This window comes from Parasteatoda tepidariorum, chromosome 2 (genome assembly GCF_043381705.1).
Source record: "Parasteatoda tepidariorum isolate YZ-2023 chromosome 2, CAS_Ptep_4.0, whole genome shotgun sequence".
Classification (NCBI taxonomy): domain Eukaryota; kingdom Metazoa; phylum Arthropoda; class Arachnida; order Araneae; family Theridiidae; genus Parasteatoda; species Parasteatoda tepidariorum.
The window spans coordinates 69,325,314-69,339,152 of NC_092205.1; the positions used below are offsets into that span (position 1 = coordinate 69,325,314).

Consider the following 13,839-nt stretch of genomic DNA (forward strand, 5'->3'; position numbering starts at 1 on the left):
ATATATATATATATTTATAGAGAGAGAGAGGATAGCAACACAAAAAAACGGACCGTAGTGAACAACTTTTGATTTGATGATCGGATCTTCATGTTCTAGGACTCAATCTCGAGGAATTGACCCAAAATATGCTAATGAATTAGTGCAGACGATATTTTAAACTACGAAATCAGACACAAAAGCATACTTTCTCTGATTAAACATATCCTTTTTCCAACGGATTCGAATTTCAGAACCCCAAAATATATGGGGTAGACACAATCAGAGAAATATGATTCCAATAGTTTGGTAAAGAGAGCGTACAAAATTTTGGACTCCTTACTAATAATTTTACTTTTAGCGTATTTCACTATATCTCGAAAATTTTTTAAGCGAAATGAAAATTTCTTATACAGAATTATAAAATTTGTCTATCTAAAGATAACTCCATGCGAAAAAATAGTCTTTATCATATATTTACTGTTTTTTATTTTTTTATTAATTAATGGTTGAAAAACTTCTTTGCATCGTTTTAAAGAATATAATTTTACATGGAAAAATACAAATTTTGAGCAAAAATTCATCGATTAGTTCCTGAGAGCTCGAATTTTAAATATCTGACTTATTTGAGATTCAATTTCTCGGGAACTATTCAACCGATTTTGCTCAAATTTTTTATTTTGATAAGTAAATTTAAATTTTCTTTAAAATTGTGCAAAAAATTGCATACCTTACGATTCAAATGTTTTTCTACCATTATTAAATAAAAATATAATCATAATAAATCAAAAATGTTTACTAGAAGTTATTTTTCGAAAGAAAAAGTTTTTTTTTTTAAAAATATCGTCTGCATTTATCATTTAAAATCATGGTTTCCTGAATATAGAACTCAATCAAAATATTTTTGCTTTAAAATTATGCAATGTTTTGTTATTTATCGTTTTCAAAATCTCCAGATAATATTATTTTATTATTGTTTACAGTAACCTCGAAAAAGCTTTTGAATGTGCTCATAAATACTTGGATACATGTTTAACTCCAATGCAAAAGGAAGTTGTTGATTTGGCTGTAGAAGGAGTTGAAGAATTTAGGTATCAATTTTGCTCTAAAGGATCACCACAACGATCTCGTAAGTTAGACATAGTTAATTTATTATAACTGGTAACAAAAAATTTTTTTTAGTTTAAAATTGCGTACAGTTCTGTGAATCATTGAGGGTGAAGTTAAATTTATAGTAGACACCTATATATACTATTTTTGAGAGTTTAAAAAAATACAAATATTCTTTTCCAAAGTTCGATCCATGACTACCTCCATAATTATTCGGGTAAAAAATGGAATTCAGATTTCGAATAAAAATGGGCTTAGCTCTAAATTATTTGATCATTGTTATATTCCACATGTAATAAAATTTCGCCACAAACAGTAATTTTAGTTAATCAAAATAAATAATAGAAGAATATGTATCAAGATGTCAGTTTTATACAAAAGAATTGCACGCATAATATAAAAATGACTAACTGTAAGTAACTGTAAATAATTGTTAAGAACTTAGAAACTGCAATTTTGAATGACAGCCCCTTACCATGGTAGAAGAAAGAAACCCATGAAGATGGAGATGTACTGGGACAGAACATGAAAATTTTATCTGGGAGAGCAATATCTGTCATAATAGTTGCTGCGATTGTATATAGATGATTCGATATATAGTTGAACAAAATTTGAATAATCAGATGATATTCTTTTACTATACAAAAACAGGAGAACTACTTCTTACTAACTTATTATGGTTGTAATTATTATTGTTTTAATTTTCGGGTGATAAAGAAATGATGGCTCAAAAAGAAAAAAAAAATACTAACTCGTCATTACGAGATTAAGCAACTTTATCCTCTTCAAAAGTATACGGATTGGAACATACGGCATGTTCCGAACGCTCAAAAATAGGCGTACATTTTCAAGACTTGCCAAACGTGAATGAGAAAAACAAAAGTGATTTGAAATGTAAAACGCAAAGTTGCCAACGAAAAATTGAAAATAAAGTTAAGAAACAAAACTAGAAAAACCTCAGTAGTCAAAAGAGAATAAAAATAAAGAAGAAAAAACCGAACTAGAAAAGCCACTGTGGCAGTGAGGGGGGGAACAGGTTTTGTTTCTAGTTTTGTTTCTCGACTTAATTTTTTTACTTTCGTTGGCTACGTTGGATTCGTTTTATTAATATATTCCAAATCACTTTTGTTGTTTCTTCTCATTCACGTATGACAAGTCATGAAAATGGGCGCTTATTTTTGAGCGTTTAAAATAAGTCGATTTTTTTTTTAAACCAATCTGTATATATTTGAAGCGGGCGAAGTTTTTTAATCAAATAATAATATCTTACGCGTCTGTTTCGTGGCATTATTTATTTAATATTAACTTGTTAGTTTGATTGCTTTGTATGGAAAAAGAACTTTTGTTTTAGAAGTCAGAAATCATTGAATATTGAATCATATATTTGTTTGCTTTTTTATTAAAAATGAAAATATCTTCCGAATAGTTCATAGTTTTTCAATGATTCAATTCATTGCCTTCGTTTTAGGTTACGAAGCCCACTCTGAATGTCTGAACCAAGTGGCTCAACTTGACGAAGTAAAAGATCATATAGAATATTTTCTTGCTGTCCTTGAAAATATTAACTCCATAGAAAACGAAAAGAAGCTTATGTATGGTTGCTGGTACGTAATTAAACGTCTTTAATTATTTTCTATTTGTTGAAGAATTTTGCCTCTTTTAAGAACATATTTCTTTTATAACCAAATTTAAAAAATTTACTAAAATGTAATTCTTTTCCTAAAAATGCCAATATAGAACGTTATTGGTCATAATGCGCACCAAAGCTTGTCATCAGATATATCAGATCATGTGAACGTGATTTAACTCGTGACTTTTATTTATTTTTATTTATTTATTTATTTTTTATTGCTTTAGAATGTCGCTGTATTTGCGCAGTTCAGGGGCGATGTAAGTTAGCAGGTGTTACTTTAAATGTTAGCGTATATTCTTCTTCCTCATAATAACTTTTGCAGTATTTTCTAAAAAGCATTCTAAAATTTAGTGAGTGAGTCCAAATTGAAATTATAAGAACTATTACGGATGTAGGAAACTGAAAGTACCTATTTTGAGAAAATTTAGACATAATTTGCGAAGAATTAAAAATTATATTAAAAAATCAACATAAAAATATGGTAAAAATATGGATTTATCGTTTATTAAGGGTTACAAAATAAAATTTCAATAAAAAGTATTTTGTGAAGCTACCGTTTTTCCTAAAGTTGAATTGTTGAAGGTGCCGCTAAACGGTAGTAAATTCGGCCTAGGCAGAACCCTGGAAATATATATTGAAAGAATTGAAATCTTTGAGAAAGAATCTTTGTGAAAGAATTTGGAATGTGACACTTAAGAGAATTGATACTTGACGGGCTTGGCTTACTCGAAATAAAATATAAAGAACAGTTGCTAACATAAACAAATGCCACATTTCAGCTACCCATCAGGATCGAGATACCCACACTATATCACTTGCAAGCGTCCCATTGCCACATTTTACCTACGATACTTGCAGGTATCCAATTAAAATTGGTTTCTCAAGATCGCTTTTTCTACCCTCGTCTCCTTGGTAACGATGAGACAGGCAGAAACGGTACTCCTTTTATTCACACTACAGTTGAGGAGTATCTATAAATCCTAACTGTATATTATTATAATCATATTATATTATTATTGTTATAATAACGTACTGATGTGAGGAAAAAATGGATAACAGGGTAACGGAGAGGGAAATGTCTGAGTGAAAAAGTAGAGAAATCACATAACCATGAAACGCTTTTTTTATTTACGTAGACTAAAGATCGTGAAAATCTTATCATTGAATCAATCTCATCAAGTTCGTCAGAGTGTTCTGTTTGACCTTCTTAATTTTACGCACCATTGACGATATCTACTTGATGCACTTAGTTAAAGTTAAAAGTACATTGTCTGTATTATTGAATGGAAATTTTGTATTTCAGTGGCTACGCAAAGGGATATAACATAATGCAAGACCTTGTGAAAAGTAAATGCGGAGAAGAAACAGCCCAAGCAGATAGAGAATTACTTGGAATGATATTTGCCCAGCTACCCGATGTCCTTTGCAATGGTTTTACTGGCAATGAAGACAGATGCAAGGCAGTTCTTCCACCAGACGGAACCAAACCAACTAACGCACTCAAGGGAACAGCACTTTATGATTACGTACGCCATGCATTGCAGAAATGGATAGATTAATATAAATTAAATCTATGTCTGTTTTTTTAAAAAAAATATTTATCCATGTTTGTTATTGAAGATAAATATACTTTTGTTGTACAATATTCTGTAGTTTAGTTGACACTTATATAGTACTATGCCATATTTGTTGTTTTCATTAGGAAACAAGAAATAACTCTCAAATCTGACAAAAGGTTAAAATCCTCAAAAAAGCATTAAAAAAATATCCGCGAAATTCTATAATAGAAAATACAAAAATATCTATAAGTCTTGTGGGCTATGATTTCCATTTTATTACATTTTTGCTACAGAAATTACTACAGAATTATGAGCCATACTTTTCATAAAGAGGAAAATTTTATATTAAATAGTACCTTAAAATTTATTCAAGATAGGCAATTCATTATATTCCAGAATTTTTTTGAGATAAGAGCACAAGGCACAGAATTATCTCATTATCTACGTAAAAATCACAGTATTTTTCGTTAAAAAATTATCTTTAAAAACGCTGCGAGGAAGAATTTGAAACTGTGGTAAGTCATATTACTTCCCCTAACCCATTATAAATAATATTGTAATGTACTTTTTATTGCAATTTTTTACGTTTCGATTAAGGCATCAAAATAAAAAAATGGACATTCAGTGCAACCAAGGAGAATTGTATTGCATTTAAATGTTTATTCGTTTACATTTAAGGACAAATTGTCATGTACCTAAATGTATGTTATGATATTACCTAAATCTATGTTAGGTGCAGATTTTACCAATCTGTTTCAATTTTACAAAATTATATTACTGCCAGAAAGCAAATCTCAAATTTCAGAAGAATCCCGTGAGTCAAAAACTTTTAAAAAAATCACAAAATACCTTCCCTTATATTGAGGCTTTAGTTGCTTTATGTATTGCATCTTTTGAATAAAAGGTTTACTAAAAAACTAAAAATACTTTATACAAATATATGTTGTTTTTGTAAAGATAACAGTCATATTTTAATTGGAAACCATTTTTAAAAGAAAAACAAATGTAAGGAAAATAAAAAAAAAACATGCATTTTTAAAAATCAACACAAACAATAGGAAAAACAAAAAAATATATATATAATGTACAATGGAAGAAGATTTAATTAAGATTAATTGAGATCCGGAAGGATTTAATTATAGTCATAATTTAATCAGGTATACTTCAATTTATAAATGATAATTAACTTATAGATTGATGCATACCTGATACGTCTCGATAATACAACATTTTAGTGTACATTGCTCAGAAAAAAGAATTACTAACAATCTTATCTTCAAGTAATAGGACTCAATCTTAATGATTCGAAGAGGTGACCTCAAATACGCTAATTATTCAGTACAGACGGCATTTTAAATAACGAAATCAGACACAAAAATATATTACTGAATAAACATGCCTTTTTTTCAACGTATTTGGATTTCAGAACCTCAAAATGTTAAGGGGTTGTTGCAATATGGAAAATAAGGTCCTGATAGTTTGGTCAGGAAATGTTAAAACATTTTATACCTAATAATTGAAAAATTTTTAAACAATTGATTTCTAAAATACTAAAAAACAATAAATATTTACTAAGAATTATTTTTTGTCTCGAAGTTTCTTCAAATGAATTGTCAGCAAAAATTTTTCGATTCACCTAAGAAATTCTCGAGGCATACCAAAATACGAAAAAAGTAAAATTGACTATAGGGGATGAAAACTTTACACCGCTTTCCTGACCGAACTATTTAAGCCATTTTTCCCAGATTGCGAACACCCCCTATATTTTGAGAGTCAGATATCCAAATCTGTCTAAAATAATGCACGTTTAATCAGAGAAAGTAAGTTTTTGTGTTTGATTTCTAACTTAATATTGTCTGCAATAATAGCATATTTGAATTCACTCCCTCGAACCAGTCGAGTCTTAGTGCATGAAGATCCGAAAATTAGGTCAAAAGTTATTTATTCCTAGCAACTCAGCATGGCCAATCAGGGCAACAAACAATTGTTATGTAATTTGTTCGCAAACCCAGTATTACCTAATAAGTAGCCATTATTAATATGGTTCAATGAAGCTGATTTAAAATATTTTGTAACATTATTAGTAACCAACTATAGCGTTATTAACTTCACTGGTATCTATATGATTCGTTCAATTTTTCGTAATAAAATTCGTAATTTCTTATACGAAAACTTAGTTAAAACGCGGATCTACTCAAGGTAGATGGGGATTTTCTAATTGCATGAAATGTACTAAAGATTAAACAGAAAGAGCACCCTCTCTCAGTAACTCCAAAGTAGGGAACCGATTATCCGGAACGATCGGGACCATCGCTATTCCGGATAACTGATTTTTCCGGTTTTCTGAATCGCTACAAAAAGCCGTTTTTTTATTGTCAAACTCAACTAAAAAAAAAAAAAAATTCTTGGAAATAATCTTAAAAAGAAGAAAAAACAATGAATTAATACACTAATGATAATTTCCAAAATGATGGTAAGTTAACATCTTTCAAAAAAGAAAGAATTTTCCTGAAATCTTATGAGGAAAAAGAATTTTTCTTAAGAAAAATGGCAGGAAAATTTATCGAATTTCGTTCCGGTTTTTTGGTTTTCCAGTTTTCTGATTTCCGGATAACGGTTTCTGTACTGTAATAAAGATGGCCGGTCAAAGAAAATTGCCCAATGTTATTAGATTTCTAATATTTTTTTAGGAAAATATGCAGGGCAGGATTAAGACCTCTTGAGGCCCTAAGCACTGAAAATATTTTGGTGCCCCCTCCTCAACAAATCAAATATATCTAGTACTAAGTCACGAGTTAATTCAAAATATAAAATCAAAATTTTTTGTAAAAAAAAGTATTTATTCAAATTAAATAAAAAAATTAAAATAGAATCAATTGAAAACTTTTCAATTAATATTAAAAAAATAACTTATGTTTGTGTGTATGTACAATGTGTAAAAAAGCAAACACTTCGAATAACTTATGATCGAAAGTTTGAACTTTTATATACTAAGACTCAAAATACTTTAAATTAAAAAAACAGACAAGTACTTTTTCTAAAAAAAGCATGCCTTTTTTTTCGATTGATTCGAATTCTTGACTCTCGAAATAAATAGCCATATGTCGAGAATTTTTCAACCCAACTAAAACATTTTAGCTCACAATAATAAAATTCATTTACCTAAAAATAGTTCATTCTAAAAATAATTTTTAAGAAGTATTAATCATTTTATATTATTTTATTTATTAACAGAATAGTCGAAAGAACTTTAAATTGAAAATTTGAACAAATGTCATTTTGAATGACAAAATACAAAATTTAATGTGTACTAAATCAATCAAATAAACCTTAATTATTCAATTTTAAAAAAGTTATATATTTAACATTTAATTTCTCAAGAACTTTTCGACAGATTTCGTTCAAATTTTATATTTTACCATTTAAATAAATATTCTTTAAAATTATATAAAAATTTGCATATTTTTAAATTAAAAATTGTTCCGACCATTAATAATAAATAATTTTAAAAAAAACTATTTTTGACAGGGAATTATTTTTAGGTTAATGAATTTTATTAATAGTTGCAAAATTTTTTCAATTCGTTTCAAAAGTTCTCGGGACATGGCGAAATGCATGAAACCTGCAATTGAATAAAAGAGTCCAAACTTTCAACCTAAAAAAACTTTTGGGATCTTAATTTCCATATTGTGAATACCATCAATATTTTGAGAAGCAAATATCCAAATTCAACAACAATAACATTTATATATGTAGGTAGAGGAAGCACGTTTGCCGGATTTCATAACTTAAAAAAAAACTTCTGCACCAACTAATTAACATATTTTAAGTTTGGCCCTCAAACCCTTTGAGATCTAGTAAGTTAAAATCCGATCATTAAATCAAGAGTTATTCAAGTTTTTTACTTTTATTTTATTTTACGCACTGTATATAATACAGCATAACTTTTACAAATAATAATGCTTTTCATTATTCCTTTTTCCTTATTAAACCTAATATATTAATAATGATAGGAAGAGGGGAAAAATAGTGATGAGTAATTTTATAAATACAACAATTATCTTTAATGATCCTATAAAATCTGGATTAAAAATCTGAAATGAACTTATTCCATAATAACAACTCACTCTAGATTTCATCTGTGGAAAACAGAACTAATTATCTAATAAAATTATTACTATTTTGTTCTATATTTTGGACATTCTCGTAGTTAGTTGACCTGTCAAAGTCAAAGGTACAGAGGAGCTTAAGAGTAATAAATTACTATCAATTAAATCTTAATTTGACTATTAAAAAAATGACCTTTTAGAAAAAATGATAGAAATCACTTAAAACTACTGCATTAAACCTGTACTTGAAATTCTCATAAGTGATAGCAGAAACTTAGGTCTGAAAAAGCTGTTACAGTAAATAAACACTCTGTCCTCAATAAGTAAATAAATGCATAAACAAAATACTTTAAATAACTATAAATTCAATGATCAGATTTTCATTTACAAATTCAGAACATTCGTGTTTTTATAATACAAAACAAAAACATAAATATAGCAACAATGAATATAATATAAAAACTGAACTTAAATAATAATCAGTAGAAAATAACAGACCATCATTTTTAATTTATTCACTTTTTTTGTGTTACGATATTTTTTATTCCTGTATGCATACGCGTACATAATACCACATAAGTTTTATAGAAAATAATTTCAGGTTTGGAAAAATATAATCATAAATGTAAATAATCATATGTATGTAATTTTATTAAACCAATATTTATCTTAAACCAACTAAAATCTACTTTGCCTACTAAAATTTTATGTACTAAATATTTTACATATTCTTTACAACATTTAAAGACAAATTCGTAAAATAAATCAAAATAAAATTTGTGTATTGTTACCTAAAATTTTTATTTTAAATCGAATAACTATTTTAATTATAACGTCATAGAATGAAATTTATTTCGATAAGATCATTCATTTAAAAAATTTAATTACTTCTTAAAACTTATAATACGGCAGCCCCTCTTAAAAAACATGTCACATTGTATTTTTAACAAAAGCTTGAAATTTGTTTTTATTGCTTTTGAGTATTATTGTGTAATAGAATGCTTAAATGTAAAAAAAATTATATAATTTTTAATAATTGTAATTTTATTTTTACATTTAAGTTTAATTTTTTATTATTAAAATATAATACTATAGGAAAATTAAACTCTTCGCTTATATTGATTTAGACAAAATCAATATTGATCGATAAATAATAATTATTGATAAAATTATTTGAAGGATTTAGCTACTACCTGAAGCAACATCAGTTTTACACTATTACAGCATGCTTTCAAAAGCAATAGTTTAGAATAATGTTTTAGTAGAATAAACTTTTTCTGTGCATTCATGTAGGATTCAGTGCACTCACGTTCTGTGCATTCACGTATACACGGGGGTGTGTAAATACGAGAAATTAGTTACTGATTGTAGCATAAATAATGTTATTGGTTAAAAATTATGTCAATCAAGAAACTTTTCTTTTCCTAGACCTCCCACTTTCTTCAATCTTATAAGTCACCATTTATTTGTATATCTACCCCCTCGAAAGGAAGACAATTTGAATTTTCTGAGATATGCACCCTTTTTTCTTTTGAAAAAAAAAAAAAAAGGGGGAATGAGTCCCCTATAGGATGCATAAAGATATCTGAGATGAAAGGATGTTCTCTGTCTGTAGTAAATCAATTGGTTACACTTGTCTTGTCCTTAAAGTGTTTCTTCTCAGAAAATTTAGCTTTGTATTCTAACACATATGTTGGTGACAATCACGGTGGTCCTTTTCAGGAACCTTCGAATTCATGGAATCGAATGCTGGCAACATACAGATTTTGTTGTTTTACTGGGTTGTTTGTTATAGGCAGAAAGCAAGATCAGGTTAAATTGAACCACGTTTCCCAGAAGTCTAATACTTATAATAAAATAACAGGGAACAACAATATTTTTCCCACTCGTTTATGCAGAATGACCAATTTTTATTTTAAGAAAAAATTAATGGATAATGGAAATACCTTAACTAATTATTTATTTATTTCAATCTGATTTACACATGAGCTACAAGTAAAAATTAAGCACAACTATTAAAAATTTTTTTAGTGACGGAAATAATATTATTATATTCAAAATATTTACATGTGCAAATTATCATCATAATAAAAGTTGATGAAATTACACACATATATTGTATATATATATAATCATTATCATTAAGGATTTTCCTTATTAGTTATTAAACATATTTTAAAATTCAATTAATAAAAATATCTTTCTTAAATTTGCTATTTATTTTTAATTTGAAATTTTCAGTACTTTTCTTATTTCTTAATTATAATTTTTACAAATTTCGTTATAAGATGCACAAAATATAGTTTACTTGCACTAAACAAAATTCAATGATTAAAAATTTTATTTTATTGCTACTTGTTTCTTACATTTGCATTTCGGAAGAAAAGTGAAACGGATTTTATTCTAAATTGCGTAATTCGAAGCTTTTTTCAAAATGCTAGAAATTCAAAATTAAATTAGTTCTAATGGGTACTCTTCTTAACGTATTTTTCAATGTCAACGATCATCCGGTTCACATTGAGAATTTACACATTTTTTGTGCTCAACTTTTATAACATTTGTATTTATACAAGACTCTAAGGACTAAGGAACCTATAATTGCCGTTTATAACTAAGACCATATTTGTTTTGGGCTGAATATAATTTTTTTTTTCAAAATGTGTTTATTCGTTAAATTTGCCTGTTGTCTCTAGAGATATATGAAAGAATTCAGAGAATATGGGGCTAATACTTAAAGATAAAATCAATTTCAAACGAATCCCCTCGGTGCGGAAATTAAAAATAATAGAAATAAACAGGAAAATATCTGCTAGGATTTGAAAATTGAAAACATACGCTGTTAAAATAATGATGAAATACCGTAAGAAAATGCAAAAATAAATTTTTTTATTTATTTATTTATAACCCTCAATTTTTTAAAAGTTATCAACTATGTTACTGGTTATCTATGAGCCCAGAGTGTCTGAACTTTAAATGTTTCGGAATAAGTAATTTTTTTTTTAAGTGACATACATTTTTCTGCTTTTCTATACATATTATAATACCAGTTCTATATAAGGCGTCCACACTGCAGAAAATTTTTTAAAAAAAGGAGGGGTGTTTTTGTTTTGTTTTTATAAACTCAAGAGTTTGCGTTTTCTTTTTTTTTTCTTTATTAAATACTTTTTCTTTCAAATTTTTGACAACTATTTCCTAACATAAATAGATATTTTCGAAAAATATAACCATCATATTTTGTTTAAATTAAGTTTTAAGCGAATCACTATGATGAGAAAAAATAAATAAACAATTGCAAAGAATCTACCACAATATCTGCACTCTGTAGTCTTCGGAACTTCGCCTATTTTAAATTAAATAAAATTAAAAAAAAAAAAAAAAAAATAGTCTATAATAGTCAAATATGAACTTTTCGAGAAAACGTGACGCATATTTTTAAGAGAATTCCTTTGAAGAAATCGGTTTTAAAAGAATCCCTCGTTGTAAAAAATTATTTAAAAAAAATCTCCAATTGTAAATTCTACTTTAATATTAACATAACGTCTCTAAAATTTACGTGTTTAGGATTAAATATTTTTTACCAACTTTTTATGATTATTTCTAATATATATGGGCATTTTCAGAAATTATGACTCTTATACATTTATATGAAATATGTTTCAATTCAAATCCGCATTCCTAAAAATAAAAAAGTTTCAAAATGTTTGACAGTTTACTAACATAATGCATCCTTAAGCCCTCACGTGTTTTGAATTAAATAGGATTTTATTGAAAATTGAAAATATTTCATGAAATTTGCAGATATTTTCCAAAATTAAACCACTCATATTTTACTGTGAAAATAAATTGATAAACTTTAAATCGAAGACACAATAAATAAAAATCTAAATATATATATCTATATTAAAAAAGGCAAAGGAGCATCCTTATTTAATCTTATATAGATTACCGATCTGCCATGTTTTTAATCAAAAGAGGCCATGTTTTTACTGAGTGATACGTTTCTATAAAAATTTCCTAAAACACATATATTGATTTTTATTTTTTATTCTTAAAATATTTATAAAAATTTATTTTTTTTAAAAAAATATGAATTGCCTTGAATAAAATTTTATAATTTTCTGTAAATTGATAGGTAATTTAAAAAATCATTACAAGCAGCATTCGTAGCAAATAATAACAACTCATCTGTTGTAAAATTAATAATAGTAATTAAACGCCTTGCTAGATGGCAGCACTATTCATTCCATCTTATATGTTTGGAATTAAATTCTAAAATATTTTAAACACAACGTATAGAAAAAAAAAATTGACTCTAAATTGTAAAGTTAGGATTCAGTTCTTTACATTAAAATTTACTCTTACTGTGAAGTTTAATGAATTTTTTTTTAAAACAGTTCAATTGTAAATGCATAACGAATTTCCATTGAATATATTTGATAAAAAATGTTTGGCGAAAAAAGTTTGGAATTAGAAATTAAACTTTTATGTTTTACATTTATCCTCTTGCAGACTGTCATTCGTATTCGAAAGTATATAAAATAGAAATCTACGGCGGATATGACGCAATAACTATGATAGTCTATACATATAATATGCTCCATTTGTATTTCTAGATTATCGAATTGAATCGTATTTCATTACAAAATTATTATACATTTTATTCTTTAATACTGTATAGAGAAAAGAAAAAGTACACATTATGAAGAAAGGAGAGTTTTTACAATTGAATTGTTATTGTTTATAAAGTTAGTTACTCAATATTATGAATTAAAAGGATATGTTTATGATAAAATAAAGTAAGTAAATAAATAACACAAATTCGTTAAAACTGAAATATTGAGAAAATGTGAATTTTTATTTATTTGTTTTCGCTAATACGAAGCACAAAAAGATAGTTTTGATGTGAAATTGAAAGTGTTGAAAAGTACTTTATTCTATTTATAACATTTACCTGTATTTCTTCGAAATACTCTTCCACTCCGTCAGCTTCCTTCGAAAGTTCATACACATTTTTGCCCTGTCCAATTTGTATTATCCGATATTTATAATATTTATTTATTTATTTTTCTTCGTTTTAAGATAAAAATAAAAAACACTCTTCCATACTTCGATACAGCAAACGAAATTCGTGTTATGTCGGCGGCATGTAAATGATGCCATCGCCAAAGTTTCAAATAGTTAATTTGAATGTGGCAGACGATTTTCTAAATGAATATAATTTGGAAGCGAGTTCATGGTAAAACTTTTTCTTTATTTAATTTACGCATTAAAAACAATTTTTGCATATTTATGGTTCAACCTTTCGGCTTTTCGAAATTTTAACGTTACATCATTATTCTTTATTAATTAATAATTATTTTATTAGTAGTTTATATAATTCTTTCAGTAAAACAAATTACTACCGAAAAAATTAAAATTTCAAAGAATAATAAAATTCAATTAACGGTTC

At 27.0% G+C, this 13,839-nt stretch overlaps 1 protein-coding gene across 1 annotated transcript in view; it reads left to right on the forward strand.

Moving 5' to 3' along the window:
* Positions 1-4,367, forward strand: part of LOC107454128 (uncharacterized) — a 10,310-nt gene extending 5,943 nt beyond the window's left edge. Inside the window, exons 3-5 of the mRNA XM_016071199.3 lie at positions 963-1,108; positions 2,558-2,693; positions 4,026-4,367. Of these exons, the coding sequence (XP_015926685.1) occupies positions 963-1,108; positions 2,558-2,693; positions 4,026-4,281 (538 nt within the window). The 3' untranslated portion in view covers positions 4,282-4,367. The remainder of the gene's footprint in view (positions 1-962; positions 1,109-2,557; positions 2,694-4,025) is intronic.
* The last annotated feature ends 9,472 nt before the right edge of the window (positions 4,368-13,839 follow it).